The 21,388-nt window shown below is 35.8% G+C and overlaps 3 gene segments (V, D, J or C); all 3 read left to right on the forward strand.

Annotated features, from left to right (window-relative positions):
* Positions 1-1,213: 1,213 nt before the first annotated feature.
* LOC127546861 (T cell receptor alpha variable 21-like) lies at positions 1,214-1,803 on the forward strand. The segment is given in 2 exon segments: positions 1,214-1,322; positions 1,511-1,803. Coding segments are annotated over 2 exon segments (351 nt in total).
* A 9,660-nt stretch (positions 1,804-11,463) lies between these two features.
* Positions 11,464-12,071, forward strand: LOC127546862 (T cell receptor alpha variable 21-like). The segment is given in 2 exon segments: positions 11,464-11,592; positions 11,779-12,071. Coding segments are annotated over 2 exon segments (357 nt in total).
* Positions 12,072-16,179: 4,108 nt separating this feature from the next.
* Positions 16,180-17,076, forward strand: LOC127551024 (T cell receptor alpha variable 21-like). The segment is given in 2 exon segments: positions 16,180-16,427; positions 16,664-17,076. Coding segments are annotated over 2 exon segments (345 nt in total).
* Positions 17,077-21,388: the final 4,312 nt, after the last annotated feature.

Genomic DNA, 21,388 nt, shown 5'->3' on the forward strand with positions numbered 1-21,388 from the left:
TCTGGATTTTATTTCTGGATATGGAATATCCAACTAAGGAAGCCATTTTCCTCATGGACTTTGATATTGATAATTACTTTTCACCTACATCTTCCCAGATTCCAAATTCTTGAAAGTTCCAATGAGCACAGCTGAGCACCAACAACAAACTGAATTTCTTTCCAGAAATGATTTTAATTAATTAATTAGTAACTTAATAGACTTTGTGGTGATGAAGGTTTTCATAGTACTTCTCCCACTCAAAAGGAGGAGAATCCTTTCACTAGATCATGACGATATGCATTTGGAACCAAACCTAACATGTTCCTAGAATCTCTTTCTTAAGACACCAGCTAACAATTAATCCTTAAGTGCTTCCTATGAGCTCAGCATACTGCAAAGCATTTTCTAATTTTCATCTCCTTGTGATCCTCACAACAAACTGGGAAGGTGTATTATTATCCTCATTCTATAAATGAGGAAATTATGGAAAAGAGAGATTATGTGACTTGTTAAGGGTCAAATAGTTAGTGTCTGAGATAGAACTTGAACCCAATCTTCATGACTTTAGAGCCTGAACTCTAATCTACCTAGCTGGCCATCATAACTTCTCATAACTGCTATTGATCTTTCATAAGCTACATAACATATAGCTTATGAAATATATATTTATTTATGTAATATATATTTCATATATTTTCATAAGCTATTGATCTTATCTTATGTCACTTTACCTTCTTCAGGGATTCATGGGCTAGATAAACTAGACTAGTTTATGTTCTCCCTTTCATTTTGATCTTAAAAGTGTCCTATTTATTTCTATGTATCTCATATTCATCACACTCCCAATAGTCACGTGGTTTGTTGTATATTTCTGTCCAGAATAGTGGTTTGCAAGTAATAGGCACTTGTTAAAAACTTCTTTATTGGGAGAAAAAATAGAAATATGATGATCTCTCTGCTCAAAATGTTCATGAATTCTGAAGAAGGATTATTTTTTCATTGCCCCAGAAATATAATACCCATGGCCTGAGGAGGGCAATATTGTCTTTGTCTGGCTTACCTTCAGCTGACTGCTCAGGCTGAGCATCTATGAATGTGACTGCTTAAAGTGTGTGAAGTATCAGAACAGGCTGATTGGAGAAACATTCAGGCTGATAATCCCTACCCTCTTTCACAGAGTGAAAAATACTAGTTACACTAAGAAGTGACAAAGTCTCTTTTCACTGAAGGATCCATTTCCCAGAACCCAGAACTAGTTGTTCATTGATCCTGGTATTGGAAGATGGAGACATGCTATGGATATGGAGCCTCACTGCTGATCCTGTGTCTTCACCTGGCCTGTGAGTTAAGGGGTTTCTGTACAGGGGGACAGGACAAGCCGGAAACCATTCCCCCAAGCACTCAGAGGCAGTGAGGGACTGAGCAAATGGGGCTTGCAGGCTGTGTTGTGGAAATGACAGACAAAAAATGAGGAGAGGTGCTGACCTGATGGCCAGGGACCTATGTTTCACATTGTCTTTCTGCCCAGGGGTGAGCTGCCTGCTGGAGGTGGAGCAGAGTCCTCCGTCCCTGAAGATCCAGGAGGGAGAGAGCATCACAATCAACTGCAGCTACACAGAAACTACTAACCGACCACTGCAGTGGTTCAGGCAGGACCCTGGACAAGGCCTCACCTCCCTATTTTACCTAAGTTCAGGGGAGAAACAGAATGGAAGGTTGAGATCCAGCTATAGCATGAAGGAGCGCCACAGCTCACTGCACATCACCAGTGCCCAGCCTGGAGACTCAGCCACCTACCTCTGTGCTACGGAAGCACAGTGATCCCCAGACACCTGCAGGCTGTGCACAAACCCAGAGCTGAGACACAGACACTTCCAGAGAGCACATTATGATCCCCTATAAGGATATCCTTAACCCATGTCATAGCATAGCACATTATGACTCCATTGTAAGCGTAAGCTTTTTCTCCTGGTTCTCCCTCAAACTCTTTCATGGATTCTGGGATCAGTCACTTGCCTCCTCCCATCTCCCGCTTCCACTACATTCTACCCAGGTTAGTGTCATTCTCACTCCAACCATTAAGGACAATCTATAATGAATTGTGGACAGTAAAACAAACCCAGCCTCTCGATCAGGAAGCACAAAATAGCATCTATGACAAGTAGCATAGGTGCTGGTATACATGTCCTAGCACTACTGAAACCATGCCCCCATCTAAGTTTAGTTAGATGGGGCAATCACCCATGCATAAGGGCAATCACCTAAGAAACAGTTTGTCAATTAATTGATTAATTATTTAGTTATTAACCAGCCAGTGGTTGAGTTATATACTTTGGCCACTGGAGGGTGCTCTGCTTACATATAAATGAAAGGGGGTAAGGGGAGGTTTCCTATATTGACTAGAAACCTCCAAGTCTAGTACTGTATAAATTTAGAATTATAATATGAACTTTGTGCAAAAATTGAATTATACAAAAAATTCTCAACCCTGTTATAAAAGCCATATTCTTAATTTAGAGAAGAGATTTCTCTGATTCACAAACTACTTGTTTCATTAAGAGGATTCAATTAAAGTAACTATAAAATGCTACCACAGCAAAAGAACAAAATTGTGATCTAAATAGAAAAGGCTTTTTGATAGTAAGTTGAAATGAAATTGTTTCACCTAATGAAGTCCCTTCTCCAACATTTGGGAGATAGAGCTACAGGAGAGAATAAAAGAAGGAAAAGGAAGGACCATAGGATTATAGGTCTGCTTAGACATTTTTAGATCCTACTGAGATGAGTTGAGCAAACAGTTGAAAGAAACAGATAAGGAAGCCCAAAGATTTGGCACCGTCTTTCACTGATATTCCCTACCTCTGGTCTTGTTCTCTTTAAGTCTCTGGCCATTGCCACAGTTCTCCTAAAGTGAATTATTCTCCCAATGGAAATAGGAAGAATAGCCCTTTCTTGTAATTGAGTCTACTTCCTTCTTAGTCAATTAAATTCAACCAGAGTCCAGTGTGGCCTGGGACAGGAACTTTATGCCTGGGTTCTCAGGCTTCCTTTTCACTTTTAAAGCCACAATGATTTCTTCAAGACAGAAAAGAAACATCTCAGATTTATTGCCTCTAAGTGCCCCTCACAGGTCTATAGCTCAGAACATGCTGTGAGTTGTTGTTCAATCATTTCAGTCATGTCTGAGTCTTCATGGCCCTATTTTGGTGTTTTTCTGGGCAATTTGCTATTTCCTCTTACAGTTTATTTTTTTTAAGAGATGAAGAACATGCCATGAGATATCAATACAAATAAAGAATTAGAAGTCTTCTCAATTTTACCTCTGTAATATTTCTCACATATGCCCCCATTACTCCTCTGATACTGTCACCACTGTGAGGAAGGCCCTGGACTATTTCAATAGCCTGTTGGAGGGTCAGTCTACCACAAACTTCTGCCTATTCCATGTATCTCTTCTACTGAGCTATCAGAGTGATCTTTCTAAAACCCGGGACTAACCTAATTATATCCTTTATTACATCAAATCTTGTGGCTCCCACCACAAGGATTGAATTTTTTGTCTGGCTTTCAAAGAACTTCATAAGGTGACTCCCTCCCTCCAAAGTTTTTTAGTCTTCACACATCTAAACTCTTTACTGACAATTATCACCTGAGTATTCTAGTTATACCTTGTTGTACCTTTTACAAAGGTTTTTATTTCCTGAATATGGACATTTTTACTGACATTTTTACTTCTTGAATATACTCCTTACCTCTGCTGCCCGGCTTATTTATTTTTCTTTAGGTCCCAGGTAAAATTTGACTTTCTATGAGAAGCCTTTTTTGTTTTTCCTTAATTCTATTGATTTCTGTCTGCTGATTATTTCAAATTGAATATAGACACATATACATATGTTATATATAGATATATGGAATAGATATACATAGATATTTATAGAAATCTACATATATATAGTTGTTTGCTCGTGATCTCCCCATTATACTATGACTCCCTTTATATGCCAGGACTTTCATTTAGCTTTCTTTGCATCTCAATCTTTTAATACGGTGTCCAAAACATAATAGGTAGCTAATAAATTTTTAATGACTAATAGAAAGAGTCTTGGACTTGGAGTCCCAAGATATTGTATAAAATCCCATTTCTGAGCTGTCACTATGGACTTCAAGTGTTTGTCACAACCAATCCAGGATTCAGTTTCCTTATCTGAAAAATAAAAGTAGAAGAGATAGTTTATGAAGTCCTTTCCAGAGCTAAATCTATGATCTTATCATCCTAAGAAGTCCTCAAAGATTTCAAAATATTTTATATATTAAGGATAGTACTGAAAGCTTTGTACTGTAATCAGGAATCTTCCCTAGTGAATTTTTTTCGTTGTCCTAAAATGTTATAGTTGATCATAAGGGGAGAAAGACTACCATGGGCAAAAATGCCTATAATTGAGGATCTATCTGACTGTGAATGGATTCTTGTGTGATGTATAACTGATGACATTTTGATTGGCCAGCCAGATTGAAGCATCACTGGTGCTTCCTGGTTAAATGAGAAAAGAACAAACATTTACATTTAAGAAAGATACCTTGAGTATAAACTACTAGTGTGCATTCTAAGTATCAGACCTGAGTTCTTATTGATCAAGGCAAGGGAGAGAATGGAGATGCCCTTAAGGACTTCATTAGTGATCATATGGCTTCTGCTAAAATGTGAGTTCAGGGTTGGGGGCATAGGAAAATTGAGATTCACTGTTCCCCCCAAAACATTATAGAAGATCTTAAAGGGGGACATTTCCCAAAATTCTAAATGGGAAAGGAAAGACTTTAGAAAAAATCTTGTGGGCTTTCTATGAATGAATGGGGGGAGCAGAGGATGGGGAAAGCCGTGTAAAAAGGATGACTACTTTCCAGCATCTGAAACTGTCTTTTTGCACAGGGGTAAGCTGCCAACAGAGGATAGAACAGCATCCTCCATTTTTGAATGTCCAAGAGGGAGAGAATATCACTATCAACTGCACTTATTCAGACCAAAATTTTCAAAGCCTACAGTGGTACAAGCAGGATCCTGGGAAAGGTCTCACCTTACTAATTTACCTGGCTTCAGGGACAAAACAGGAAGGAAGATTCAAATTCATGATCAGCACAAAGGACCGATACAGCTCTTTGCACATCACATTCTCCCAGCCTGGAGACTCAGCCACCTATCTGTGTGCTGTGAATGCACAGTGATCCCCAGGCACTTGCAGCCTGTGTACAAACCCTGTAGCTGGAGCCCAGTCGTACTCCCTAGAAGAGTACAACAGGGGGAGTTGTTGTGTCTTTTTTCTCCCAAACTTGTCTTCTTTCTAGATCCCCACTGGGAATCTTTTAATTATATTTCTACATATATCCAAGATCGGGTTTTATCCCTTGTGTTCTGATCATCTTCAGGTTACTACAAAGCAGTAAAAAAAAAAAAAAAAAAGCCAAGGAAATCTGAGGATGCAGGTGGATCTCATATTCTTTTTTTTTTCTTTATTGAATGGCTATTTTATCATCTTGACTACATAATATCTCTTTGTACCTACCTCTATGCAAAGGAACATCCCCTATGACAAAGCACCCAAGAGGGGAAACAAACACAGTACACAATAGTAATCTAGGATACGTAATATTCCATATACATTGCACTCCTACTTTATCCAAGTGATAAAGGGCTTTGAATGTTCTATAGAATTCTCTGAATTCCTTATCATCATTGACATAGAAATATTAAGTGATATTAATATACCATCATATGCTCTCCTCCAGAGATCACAAGTTTCAACTCAGCCTTCTGAGGAGGTATTAGGAGGAGTATTAACATTGAAGACAGAATCATAACAGCAGGAATCTTTTTCTAAAAATGGGCAGTTCTAGACTCCCTTTTTTCCTCAGTGGGTCCCTAGGTCTTGATAGACTTTGCCATTCTCACCCCTCCCACTTATTAACATTTCTCTCTTGAATTCTTCTGTTCCAATTATTTTATATCAGATTTCCAGTTGCCCACCTAATTTTTATCTCTCTAAAATGATTAATCCTTCTTTAATTCTAATAAGAATAGTAGGAAAAAGGGGAAATTGACCCAAACATCAACATCATAGCTAGAATTTCCCTAATGTTTTAAGTTTTCAAAGTGTTTTTCACATATTATCTCATATGATCCTCACAATGGCTCTTAAGGAGCTATTTTTACCCCTATTTTACATATGGGGAAGCTGAAGCTGAGAAATATTAAATAATCTACATAGTAAATGTTTCAGAAAGCATTTGAATTCATATCTTTCTAATTCCAAGGCTATTCTCAGAATCATTAAGACTGGTAAACATCCCCTATATCAACATCAGCAGTTCTCTTACTCTTTCAAAATTCCCCCAAAAGATTGAAAATTATGGACATATGCCAATCTTCATTACTACAGGACTGTCTCAATGTTCTTCACACTAATGAAACTAAAGGACTGAATAACAATTAAACCAAAACAACAACAACAAAAACTATCTAGTAGAAAATATGAAGTTACTTAAATAAGAACAGTTAAAAGTATCCGAATTTTTAATTTTTTTTTATTTTTTAATTGAATGGCTTCTTCTTTTTACTTTTTTCACTGGTTTTTTTAAAAGAAAAAACAGAATACTGAATGTAAATCAACAGCTGATATATTCACTTTTTTCTTTTTCTTCTGTTTTTCTCTCTCACACTTTTCCCTTTTGTTCTGATTTTTCTCTCTCAACATGATTCATAAGAAATGTGTATTTTAAAAATTAATGTACGTGTATAATCAGAAAAAAGCAAACAATAAAAAATGAAAAAAAAAAGCAGAATAGAAGAAGGAAAATAAAAAACAGAACAAAACATTGTCTTGTGCCCAGAGAACATTGGGGGGGGATTCAAAATCTATAACAATAAATTTCCATTTCAAGAAAGCATGTATAATAATGGAGGAAATTATATTCATGAGTATCCATTTTTTCTTTGCTTTCTTGTAGGTTATTCTTTTGTTCTCTGGTGTGCACTTTTAACTTTATTCTCTTTACTTTATTATCTATTAATAAAGTAAAAAAATACTTTATTATTTCCCTTTTCATCCTCCCATCTCTCCCAAGTCAACTGCAGTTAAGCAGATATATTTATATATACATATATATTTATACACAAATATATATGTAAAACCCTCTATACAAAAATCAACATGAATGTATACATTTGCATTTACTCATACATGGATCTAAAACAATATTAATATGAATGACATATAATGATTTCTTTCTTGATTGAATCTTTATAAGTCTAAGATTTGGTCTAAGATCAATGACAAAGTCAAACTTACTCTAAGATAAATGACTAATAATCTCCTTTTTTTCTAATAATTTCTACTTCTGATCCTTGTTGTAGTGCTTATGTATATCTCTTATTTCCTATTTCTGCTAACTCTTCTACTTTTAATTCTGCTCTTTAATTTGCCTTGTTATTACTTAATCTTCCCACATTCATCAATCCCTTACTTATCTTCTCCCTCCACCCTTTCTTTCCTTCTTTGTCTCATCCCTCTTAATTCCTCTTAATCTTAATCATCCCACTCCAAATAATTTAAACATTTTTCTGTATCCCATGATACTATCCTATGATACTCTGTCCCCTCCTTTTATCTCTTTCCCATTGATCTACATACCTTCTTTCCCTACAATTACTCTATACACCTTTCTATACTCAACCTTACCCTTTTTCCCTTGCCCATTAATCTATACACTTTGTCCCACCACCATAAATCTACATATCCTTCTATATCCTAACTCATCCTATTCCCTCTCTCCTTATTTCTTTATAGAATCTTTATAGAGTCTCTATAAATGTATAGATTTCTATAGACATATCCTTTCTTTTGAGCTCCCCAATTACTGATGTCAGTTTTAAATATATGGTATACATTTCCATGCCCAACATATAAATGATTTGTCTATGTTGAGTTCTTTGAAAATAATCTTTGATACTGGCTCTTGTGTGTTAAATTTTCTATTAAGTTTGGGTTTGATTGTAACAAAGGGCTGAAAATCTGCAAGTTCATTAAATGTCCATTTTTTGGTTCAATATTATGAATAATTGTGCTGGATAGGATATTTTTGGCCTGAAGTCTAATTCTTTTGATTGCTGGTATATATTATTCTAGAATCTGCATTCTTTTATTGTGACTACTTTAAGTCCTGTACAATTCTAATTCTAGCTCCAACATATTTGAATTGCCTTTTTTCTTTTGTTTTGTTTTTTGCAAAATTTTCTCTTTGATCTGAAATTTGTTCTTGAAATTTGTCAATTATGTTCCTATATGCTTTCTACAAAGCATCTCTTTGAGGTGGTGATTAGTGGATTTTTTTTTCTATTTTTATTTTTTCCAAGTATTCTATCACTCCAGGACAATTTTCTTTGTTTTTTTTTTTTTTTGTTGTTGTTGTTGTTGCATTATTGTATCAAGGTGTTTTGGGGGGTTTTTTTGGTCACAGCTTTCAGGTAATCCAATTATTCTCATATTTTTTTCTCCTTGATCTGTTCTTCAGATTTGTTTTTTTTTTTTTAATATTTCACATTCTGTTCTAATTTTTTCATTCTTTATATTCTGTTTTGTTATTTTTTGGTCTCTTGTAGCTTCACAAGTTTCCCCTTGCCCAATTCTAATTTTTAAAGAGTTAGTTTCTTCTTTAAGATTCTGTATCTCCTTTTCTAATTGATTCACTTTTTTTCATAATATTCTTGTTTTTCTTGGATGATATTTTTAGTTGTTCCTCAATCTCTTTCACTTGATTTTTAAAGTCTTTTTTGAATTCTTCTATAAATTCTTTGTGGGCAAGTAGCCATATAATGTTACTCTTTGAGGTAAAAGAGGCTTTTTTTACTTTACTATCTCTCAAAAGATGACTTTTTTAAATCTATTCTCATAGTAAATTTCTTTGGTTGGGTTCTTTATTACTTGTCTATTCATTTTTTTATTTGAAAAGTATTAGTGTAAGCCCCTCTAATCCTGTGGTGGGGAGGTGGTGCCTCTATTTTCACATCAACTCTCCTATCTGACTTGGAACCTCAAACTAAAAGCTCCATCCTCCTGCAAGTGCCCACAGCCAATGGAATACCTGCCCCACTGGATGTACTAGTTCCTTCTTGCTTAGGGCTGCATCTCTACAGCACAGCTTGGTCTGGTGTTCCTGATCAGCAGAGGTTCCTTCAGTCTTTTCGGATTCAGATCCCTGACTTCCCACTCTGTAGAGGAAGTGAAAGTTTCTGTGGTTGGAACTGAACTCCAGCCAAACCCAACTTGTCCCGGGGTTCTCCACTTGCTGCTTCTGTGGAGTCAGCCTGGAAGTATTTATGCTTCATATTAATTAATCCCTATCTTGAGGTCTTTCTTCAGTCTTCTCAGACTTCTTGGACAGGAGGACCCCGTTCTGCCCCAAGTATTGATTTTTTTACCAGTCTATAATTGCCCTGCAATTTTGCAATTTTGTTCTGTTTGTAGGGGAAATCTAGAGATCCTGAAATTTTATGACCTACTCTGCCATCTTCCCAGAATCCTTCTCAGAATTATTTTTGCTTTCAAGAATAGAAACCCTTACAGTTCAGTGAAAACATGATTAGAACTAGACTTTGAACTTTCTTAGTTCCCATTATTCTTAGAAATGCAATTTGCCCCAAAGTGATTTCCAGTTATTTTTTGCCTACTTCCCAACTAGTCTGGGATAAAACTAGACCAAAGTCTCCATGCCCAAGAGAGATTCCAGTTGGCAAAGCTATTGGTTTTCTTAGTCTCCTTCCAGAATCAGCACCTGAATTTTATCTCTAATTATGGAATACATAACTAAAGGATACACAACTTCCTTGTGGCCTTTGATACTGGTAATCACCTTGACTTGCATGTTCCTAGAATTCCAAATTCTTGAAAGTTCCAATCAGCATATCTGAGAATCAACAATAAACTGAATTTCTTTCTAGAAATTATTTCAATTACTTTCATAAATTTGATAGACATTGTGATGATGAAGATTTCCACAGCACTTCTCCCACTCAGAAGAAGGAAGATTTTTTTTTCACTAGACCATGAAAATATGCACTTGGAATACCTAATGTGCATGTACAATAACTTTTTTAAGACAACAACATAAACAAGAACAACTTACATTTATAGAGTTTTTCCAGTTTTTATCTTATTTGATCCTCACAACTTAGGAAGTAGGTGTTATTGCTATTACCATTTTACAAAAGAGTAAACTGAGGAAAAGAGAGATTATGTGACTTGCCAAAAATTTGAACTCAAATCTTCACAAATCTAGGCCCTGCATTCTAACCACTACATCATCTAGCTGCCCAATACAACCTCTTTACAATTGATTACTGATAGGGCTTATTTTACATTTAAGTCAAATTGAATTCCTCATGCTAGACCTGAATTAACCTGAGGACAGGAAGTACCATCTAATTCTACCACATAAGTCTGCCACCATTTGCAAGATAAATATGCAGTGATAGGAAGAGTCATTTCAAACTCTTTCTTGTCCTTTGTCCAATACATTCAATTACATTCAAGTCTTATTTCATTCAGTCAGATCTTTATCTCTTCTAATAGATGTCCAAATACTTGTCCTGCAATACAAGTGTATCCTTGTAGCAATATGCTTTTAATTATTTTATGTGTAGGGTCTTCATAATGTTCTACTATGATGATGTCACAACTATTCTCAAAAACCTTCAGGTGGCTTCCCATTGTTTTCTGAGTAAAGCTTAAATTCCTGATCCTCCATAAATTGGCCACTAGCTATTGGTCTAATCTTATGTCACTATTTCTTCCTTTCAAGGATTCATGGGCTAGATAAACTAGACTTCTCTATCCTCTCCTCCCATTTTCATCCTATAAGTTTCCATTTCAATTGTTCTGTTCATATCATCCCCAAACATTCAATAGCCCTCTTCAATTTCCACACATCTCTGGTGGAATTTAACAGTCCAATTCTTCCATGACATTTGCCTTGACTCTCTAAACCCAATTGATATCTCTTCTATTCCCTAATTTCTTTTTAATATTTTTTGTGTCTTTTCTTTGTCCCTATCACCTTCCACCCTCTACCCTATTCATTCCCGTGCATCTCAATTCATCACACTTCCAATAGAGACATAGCTTGTCCAGAACATTTCTATCTAGAACAGTAATAGGCATTTATTAAAGATTTGTTTGTTGGAAGAAAGAACAGAAATATGCTGATTTCGCTGCCCAAAATGTTCATAAATTCTGAATAGGGATTATTGCCCCAGAAATATAATATCTATGGCCTGAGGAGGGCAACATTGCGTTTGTCTGGCTTACCTTCAGCTGAGTGTTTAGACTGAGCATCTATGATTACATTGTGTGAAGTGACAAAGCAGGCTGATTGGAGAAACATTCAGGCTGACAATGCCTACCCTATGTCACAGAGTGAAAAATACTAGTTACATTAAGAAGTGTCACTAAAGGATCCATTTCCCAGAACCCAGGACTAGTTGTTCACTGACCCTGGTGATGGAGGTGGAGATACGCTATGGATATGGAGCTTCACTGCTGATCCTGTGTCTTCACCTGGCCTGTGAGTTAAGGGGTTTCTGTACAGGGGACAGGACAAGCCAGAAGCTATTACTCAAAGGGCTCAAAGATTGTCAGGAACCGAGCAAATGGGGCTTGCAGGCTGTTTGTGGAAATGATAGACATAAAATGAGGAGAGGTGCTGACCTGATGGCCAGGGACCTATGTCTAACATTGTCTTTTTGCCCAGGGGTGAGCTGCCTGCAGAAGGTGGAGCAGAGTCCCCAGTCCCTGAAGATCCAGGAGGGAGAAAGCATCACAATCAACTGCAGCTACACAGAAACTACTAACCAACAACTGCAGTGGTTCAGGCAGGACCCTGGACAAGGCCTCACCTCCCTATTTTACCTAACTTCAGGGGAAAAGCAGAATGGAAGGTTGACATCCAGGTATAGCATGAAGGAGCGCCACAGCTCCTTGCACATCACCAGCGCCCAGCCTGGAGACTCAGCCACCTACCTCTGTGCTGTGGAAGCACAGTGAGCCCCAGACATCTGCAGGCTGTGCACAAACCCTAGAGCTGCAACACAGACCCTTCCAGAGAGCATATTATAGCACCCTAAAAACGTACTATTTTCTTATTCTGGTTCTCATTTAAACTCCATTATTTGATAATGATATCAGTCACTTAACTAATACCACTTGTCCTGGCCTGTGCCCTGTTGATACTACAGTATAGTAGAACAGAACCAGATCAAATTGGGTGTTAGCCAGTGAATCAGTAGAGGTCACACCTCTTAATTATTCAGTGTAGCCTCACAGAATATGTTTGGGATAATACAAGGAGAGTGGTGTAATATGATATTGGCCAATTACGGATAATTTAATGGAATTTTGGTTTGGGCGGGATACAACCTTATATCCCATCATCTTTCCAAAGTAAAATTTCTCTCCTGATTCCATGGCTGCAACTGGTTCCCAGGTTTTTATCAGTCTATATGTTTTCAAAATTACTAACAATAGGAAACATCTTTCATATCTGATCTCTGAGTCTCTATTCCATACTTAAAACCCTTCCACCATCATGATCCTTTAATCATAAGATTTAACAACTTATTGATTTTGTTAATGATCTTTTGATTTATTCAAACAATTAATAAATTAATAAAATAGCACAGCAATACTAAGACAATAATGTAAAAGTCTTTTAAAGAACAAGTTGAAGGATCATAACAAACTAAATGTACTCTCCTTTCCCTCACATTTTTTCCCATACTGTCAAAATGAATAGATTTGACAAGTTGTAGGTGTCACTGGAATTTCCTCATTAAGTGCTTTGAGGGAATGGAGGGAAGGGGAAGCCTTAGAGTTGCCTCCACTTACTCTCAACTGTGGCTATTTTCAGGGTTTGCCTCTTCTCGACAGACTCAAACCCTCTCCATTCTGGTCTTTATTTATTCCACCGATTCCCATCTCCTTCAGCCCCCAATTCTTCTGGTATACTCCAGTAGCCCAAAACACTCCATTGATTGCCACTACATTCTACCCAACTCAGAGCTATCCCCACTCCAGTCACTGAGAAGGAAAATCCAAAATAAGTTTGGGCAGTAAAACAAACAGAACAATTCTATCATGGAGCACAAAATAGCATTGATGATAAGTAGGACTGGTGCTGGCATATATGTCCTAGTGCCACTGAAGCTATGCCCGCCCACATCATTCGCCAAAGAAACAACTTGTCAATTAATTGATTAATTATTTACTTATTAATCAGTCAGTGGTTGAGGAATATACTTTGCCACTGGAGGGTGCTCTGACTACATATAAATAAACTATTAGGGGGAGTATTCTACTTATATGGATTAGATTTTCTAGACTTAGTCCTCTATAAATTTATAGTAATAATCTGAACTTTGTGCTGAAATTAAATTATATGAAAGACTCTCATTCTTGTTATAAAAGCTATATTCTTGATTTGAAGGATTCTCCCTTTCTGATTCACAGACTCTCAGTTTCATTAATAGAATTCAAATCACTCCCTACTCCAAGTCCCTCCCTTACTCAGGAATTGAAAGCATGTTCCTAAAACAAAGGTCTGCCCATGTCATTCCCTTATTAAATCAAGTCTTTGGCTCCTTATCACCATCAAGATTGAATCTGCTCTCTAGTTTTCAAAGATCTTCTTAATGTACCTTCCCACAATTATGGGAATTGTGCTTTCACAATTTTGTAACTAAGAAGACCTGAACTTGATAGAACATTTGACATACAAGATCAATGAGAAATATAAGTAAATATCAAAGACTAATTACAAGGGAATCAATAAGCATAAAAGGTTTATGTTTTATACATGGAAATGTAAACCTCATTCTAAGATTGTCATTAGTAATTGGGTAGTTCAAAAAAAAAATTGGGGTAGAACCATGTATGATATGATTCTAAAAAAAAAAAAAATGCTATAGGAAACACAGAGGAAATAGATGAGGGAGGAAGACTGGTAATTCTGCTACCATACTCTCATCAGAAATGATTACAGAGGGAACAATACATATATATTTAGAAGGGTATAAAAGTCTTCTAAATTTAGAAAGAAAGAAAAGGGCAAAGGAATAAGGAGGGGAGAGATGACAGGGGAGGAATTTTTAGATGAATCCTAATCAGATCAGATTAAGATGAAAGTGAGAACAACATATACATTTAGAAGAGAATAAAAGTCTTTTCAATTTATAAAGAAAAAAATGGGTGAGAGAATAGAATGGGAAGGTAGAAGGGTATAGGTATGAATAGGAATGGGATAAAGTGTACAGATTAATAGAATAAACATAGAGAGAAAAATTAAGGGGGGGGGCTTCTCCAAGGAGGGAATGGGTTATGTGATAAGAGGACAAGATAACAGTAGAAGTAAACAGAGGAATCAGGAAGTATAGGAAACAAATGCACACAAACATCAGGAATAGAATTTATCAGATAAAATAAAAGCAAAGATAGTAATCATGATTACAGAAAAGTTAAAACTAAAATAAACTTAATCAAAAGAGGAAAAGAGGGAAACTATATTATATGCCAGTTATATTAAACTATTGTTTTATATTAAAACTATTGTTTTAAACTATTTTGAAATAGCAAGACAGTATAAAGTTGGAATATTTCTGTGATAAAGGAAATGAAAAGTTGGGTGGATTTAGAAAAAATGGAAAGACTTGGACTTATGAAGGAAGATATCATCAACCTTCAGAGAAACAGAGGACAAACAAGTATATTATGGTCTTAAATAGATGTATATGAAAATATATGCATATGTATGTGTAAGATTATAAATACCTATGTATATATATGTGTGTGTGTATATATAGGTGGTATTTATTATATAGGATCTCTTGAAATAAAAATTTATTGCTTTATATTTTGAATCCTCCTTTATGGTCTGCTGTGCACATAGCAATGGGGGTTTTTGGTTGTTTTGTTTTTTGCTGAGGCAATTGGGGTTAAGTGACTTACTCAAAGTCACACAACTAAGAATTATTGTGTCTAAGGCCATATTTGAACTCAGGTCCTCCTGATTTTAGGGCTGGTGCTCTATTCACTTAGCTACTATGCTGCCCCTAGCAATGTTTTTTTTTTTTTTTCTATTTTGGATTTAAGTTTTAAATTTTTTTTTAATGTTGATTGACAATAGAAAGAGTTTTCAATTTGGAGTCATAGGGTATTAGATAAAATACCATTTATGAGATGTCACTTTAGATTTCCAATGTTTGTCACACAACCAATCCAGGAATCAGTTTCCTCATCCATAAAGGAAGATTATAGTAGATAATTTTTGAGTTACTTTTCAGCTCTAAATTTATGATCTTATCATCCAAAGATGTCTTCAAAGGTTCCAACACATTTTACATCCTAAGAATAGTACTGAAGCATCTTATGGTACCCAAAATAGCCAGGAATCTTTCCTAGTGAACTCTCTCTTTGCCCTAAAATTTCTTTTTTTTTAATTTTTTAGTTTTTATTTTCCTCAGTTACATGTAGAAACAACATTTTTTATTTATGCATGTACTTTTAAAATATATTTCATATGAATCATGTTGGGAGAGAAAAATCAGAATAAAGGGAAAAGCCACAAAAGAAAAAAAAAGAAGAAAAAAGAAAATAAGTGAGCATAGCATGTGTTGATTTGTATTCAGTCTCTATAGTTCTCTCTCTGAATGTAGGTGGTATTTTCCAACCAAAGTTTATTGGGATTGCTTTGGATCACTGAGTAGCCACTGAGAAGAAGCAAATCCGTCATAGTTGATCATTACACAATCTTATTATTGCTGGTTCTGCTTATTTCACTCAGCATTAGTTTATGTAAATCTTTCTAAAATCTAAAATTTAAAATGTTCATCATTTTTATAGAACAATAATATTCCATTACTTTCAAATACCATAATTTATTCAGTCAATCCCCAATTGATGGGCATCTTCTCAATTTCCAATTCTTTGCCCCACAAAAAGAGCTGGTACAAATATTTTTACACATGTAAATCCTTTTCCTTCTTTCATGATTTCTTTAGGATACAGACCTAATAATAGTCATTGCCCTAAAATTTCAATGGTTGACCATAAGGGGGAGCGGGACAGCCATGGGAAAAAATGTCTTCAGTGGGGGGATTTCTGTGTCTGTGTATGGTATTTTGTGTGATGTATGTAACTGATGAAGCTCTGATAGGCTAGGCAGCCAGGCTGAAGGATTACTGGTATGTTTCCTGATACAATGAGAGATGTTTTGAGAAAGATAACTTGAACAGAGAGTACTGGTGTGTGATTCAGATTTTTGACCCAAGCATTCATCAATCAAGGCAAGAGAGAGAATGGAGAAGCTCCTAAGGACTTCACTAGTGATCATGGGGTTTCTACTAAAATGTGAGTTGGAATTTTGAGAGGAGGAAAAGGGAGACTCACTATTCCCCAAAAATATTACATAGGAGCTTAAAAGGGGGATATTCCTCAAAATACTAAGTAGGAAATGGAAGACTTCAGTTTTAAAAGCACATTGAGTTTCTATTGATGAATGAGAAGGTAGAGGCTGGGGAAAGCAAAATAAAAGGAATGTTGACCTGATGACCAGTTTTCAGTATCTAAAATTGTCTTTTTCACAGGGGTGAGCTGCCAACAGAGGGTGGAACAGAATCCTTCATTTTTGCATGTCCAGGAGGAAGAGAATATCACCATCAACTGCACTTATTCAGACCAAAACACTCAAGGCGTACAGTGGTTCCGGCAATATCCTGGGAAAGGCCTCACCTTGCTAATTTACCTGGCTTCAGGGACAAAACAGGAAGGAAGATTCAAATTCACATTCAGCAGAAAAGATCGTTTTAGCTCTTTGCACATCACTGCATCTCAGCCTGGAGACTCAGCCACCTATCTGTGTGCTGTGATAGCACAGTGATCTCCAGGCACCTGTAGCCTGTGCACAAACCCTGTGGTTGGAGGCTATTCATACTCCCTAGAAAAGTACAATAGCATGACATCCTCAGAATATTTTTTCTCCCAGTTTCTCTATCCTCTTTCTAGATCCACAATGGGAATCTTTTAATTATAGCTCTACATTATGATTCTAAGATCAAGGATTTATCCCTTGCTTTCTGACCTTCCCCAAGTTCCTATCCTTACTGAAAGCAGTGACAGAAAGTCAGATGCAGGTCTGAGGATGCAGGTGCAGACTAGGTAGAGGACACACTTTATTTTCATTGAGTGGTGATTTTATCATTTTAATATCTTAATATTTCTTTATGTTCACCCCTAAGCATAGGGACATAACAAAGAATCTAAGAAGAGAGAAAAAAAATACCACACAAGATTAATGAAGTCTAACAGAATATATAATATTCCATATACAACCTCCATCCCCATGCATCCATCTCTGTAAAAAAAAATGAAAGGGAATATTAGAAACTACATTTTCTTACTCTTTTCCACAGCTAATGTGGTCTTTTTATTTAGGCTACGAATTATTAGTCTTAACATGTATAATGTTGCAATCAGCCTTTTTTCCCCCTTTATTCATATTGTTTCATTCAACTATACTTCAGATAATACTTACTTACCTCACTTTTCTATCAGTCGGTCAACAAACATTTCTTAAGAGCTTATTACCTTTCCATATTGTTTTGGAAATTAAATGGCAAAATATTTGTAAAGAGCTTAGCGTAGTCCATAGTAGGTGCTTAACAAAAGTCTGTCTTCTCTCTTCCATTATGTACTAGGCATTCTACTTACTTGACTTTACAAATATTATCTCATTTAACTCTCACAAAAAGGAGATGCTGTTCTGATCTCATGTATAATTCAGGAGCCTGAAAGAGACAGAAGTAAAATGACTTGCCTAGAATCACACAGCTGCTAAATGTCTAAGGTCAGACTGGATCTCACCACCTTATTCTCTGTGCAACCTAGTTTCTTCAAGCAAGCTAGTATTACCAGATCTAAGAGAACCTGCATGTAAGGAAGGTACAAGAAAGGCTAGAAAGGTGAAAGGAACCAACTGATAAAAGGCTTTGAATGTCCTTCAGAATTATCTGAATTCCTCATCATCATTGACATAGAACTATTTAGTAATATTAATATACCATTATCCATTTAGACATTCTCCAGAGCTCATAATTCCTAATAACTCAACCCAAATTTATAAAGGTGCATCAGGGTCATAACAGCAGGATTATCTTGTTAAGGCTATGATTTTGGAGTCTTTTCCTAAAAATGGGACAATTCTTTGCTCTCCTTCTACCTTAAGTGGCTCCCTAGGGCTTGATAACTTCACCATCCTTACCTCTCCCTCCATCGATACTTTCTCTTATATTCTTCTGTCTCAATTATTTTATGTAATATAGTACAGATTTTCATTTTCCACAATTCTTTTCTCTCTCTGAAATGATGAATCCTTCCTTTATTCTATAAGAATTCTTGGGGCAGCTAGGTGGTGTAGTGGATAGAAAACCAGCCCTGAAATCAAGAGGACCTGAGTTCAAATCTGGCCTCAGACACTTAACACTTCCTAGCTGTGGGACCTTGGGCAAGTCACTTAATCCCAATTGCTTCAGTAAGGGCAAAGAAACAAACAAATAAAGCATTCTTATAAGAAAAATGAGAGAGGATGACTCAAATATCATCACCATAGCTAGCATTTCTGTAGTGTGTTACGTTTTCAAAATGTTTTTCATATATTCTCTCATTGATCCTTACAATAACTCTACAAAGCTATTATTATGACCATGTTACATATATATGAGGAAGCTAAGACTGAGAGAAATTAAGCAATTTACACAGTAAGCATTTCAGCACCTGATCTCAAGTCTTTCTCATTCCAAAACTATTCTCAAAATCAGGAAGACTTGGGTGAAAGTCTTTCCTCTGACAAATACCACTTATGTAAACATCAGTAGTTCTCTTAACCTTTGAGAACCCCCAAACAATTCTCTAAGATTAAAAATTATAGATATTGGAGAGCTTCATTATTATATTCATGTTCCTCACAACAATGAAATTAATGACTGAATAACAAATACTAAATAAAAATACAAACAAACAGCATAAAAAATTGTCATTTAAATAACAAAAGCTAAAATTATCAGAATATTTTTAATTTCTGATAGAATATCTGAAAATAGAAACCCTTACACGCTAGTGAAAACATGATTAAAACTGGATGAACTTTCTTAGCTCCCACTATTCTTAGAAATCCAATTTGTTGCTGCTTCCAGAGTCATTTCCAATTATTTCCCTCCCAATTCTAAACCTATCTGGGATTGATGTCTAAGCAAAATACCAACTTCTTTGCCCAAGAGAGATTCCAGTTGACAAAGCTACTGGTTTTCTTAGTCTCCTTATAGAGGCAGAATTCAAATTTTATCTCTGATTATGGAACATCCGACTAAGGAAGACATTTTCCTCATGTCCTTTGATATTGATAATCACATCAAACTGCATGTTCTCAGGATTCCAAATTCTTGAAAGTTGCAATGAGACCAGATGAGAACCAACAACAAATTGAATTTCCTTCCAGAAATAATTTCAGTACTTTCATAAATTTAATAGATTTTGTGATGATGAAGGTTTCCACAGCCTTTCTTCCACTCAGGAGAAGGAGGATCCTGTCACTTGATCATGACAATATACATTTGGAGCATCTAACATGCTTATAATTCCTTCTTTGAAACAGCAACCCACACAAATCATCACCATTTCCATATATTACTGACAAAGCCCTATAGCAAGATGTAGAGAAATTCCATTTAAAATTGCAGTAGACAAAATAAAATATGTGGGTATCTACCTGCCAAGAGAAACCAAGAACTATATGAACACAATTACAAAATACTTTTGGGGAAATACCAATTGTTCATGGCTAGGCTGAGCTAATATAAGAAATATGATAATTCTGCCTAAATAGGTCTATTTGTTCAAAGCCATACCAATAAAACTGCCTAAAATATTATTTTATAGAACTACAAAAAATAATAATAAAATTCATCTGGAAGAGCAAAAGGGCAAGAATATCAAAGGAATTAATGAAAAAAAATACAAAGGATAGTGGCACAGTAGTACTAAACCTAAAACTATATTATAAAGCAGCAATAGTCAAAACCGTTTGAGACTGGCTAAGAAATAGAGTGGTGGATCAGTGGAATATATTAGATACATATAACACAATAATCAAGGCCTATAGCAATCTAGTATTTGATAAACCCCCCCCCCCAAACTCCAACTTCTGTAATAAAAATTCAGTATTTGACAAAAATTGCTGAGAAAACTGGAAAATAATATGATAGAGACTCGGCATAGAACTACATCTCACATCCCCTACCAAAAAAAGGTCAAAATGAATACATAAGGGGCAGCTAGGTGATGCAGTAGATAAAGCACCAGCCCTGAAGTCAGGAGAACTTGAGTTCAGATCTGGTCTCAGACATTTAACACTTCCTGTTTGTGTGACCCTGGGCAAGTCACTAAACCCCACTTGCCTTAGGGAAAAAAATGAATACATGATTTGGGCATAAAGGCTGATACCATAAACAAGTTGGAAGAACAAGGGATAATTTATCTTTCAGATCTTTGAGAAGAGAGGAATTTATGACCAAAGAAGAACTAGAGAACATTATGAAAAGCAAAATGGACAACTCTGATTATGTTAAATTTTAAAGGTTTGCACAAACAAAACCAACAGAAACAAGATTAAAAGAGAAGTACAAAGCTGGGAAAAAAATCTTTACAGCCTGTATTTCTGATAAAGTTCTCATTCCTAAAATGTATAAAGAAGTGTGTCAAATTTATAAAGATTGACAAATGGTCAATGGTTATGAACAGACAATTTTCAGATGATGAAATTAAAATCATTTATAGTTATATGAAAAAGCTCTAAATCAATATTGATTAGATAAATACAAATTAAAACAACTCTGAGGTATAACCTCACACCTCTCAAATTGGCTAAGATGACAGGAAAAGATAACGATAAATGTTGGAGGGAATATAGGAAAACTGGAATACTAATGCATTGTTGGTGGAGTTGTGAAATAATCCAACCATTCTAGAGAACAATCTGGAACTATGCCCAAAGTGTTATAAAACTGTATAGACTGTTTGACCCAGCAATGACTTTAAAGATGTCATAAAAAAGGGGAAAGGATCTACATGTGCAAAAATCTTTTAGCACCTTTTTTGTGGTAGCAAAGAATTGGAAAATGAGTGGATGTCCATCAAGTGGGAAGTGGCTGAAATGCCATGAAAGTACATGAATGCAATGGGATATTGTTGTTCTACTAAAAATTATGAACAAGCTGATTACAAAAAAAAAAAGAAAGAAAGAACAACATCAAGATGGC

Source organism: Antechinus flavipes, chromosome 2 (assembly GCF_016432865.1).
Source record: "Antechinus flavipes isolate AdamAnt ecotype Samford, QLD, Australia chromosome 2, AdamAnt_v2, whole genome shotgun sequence".
Lineage (NCBI taxonomy): Eukaryota > Metazoa > Chordata > Mammalia > Dasyuromorphia > Dasyuridae > Antechinus > Antechinus flavipes.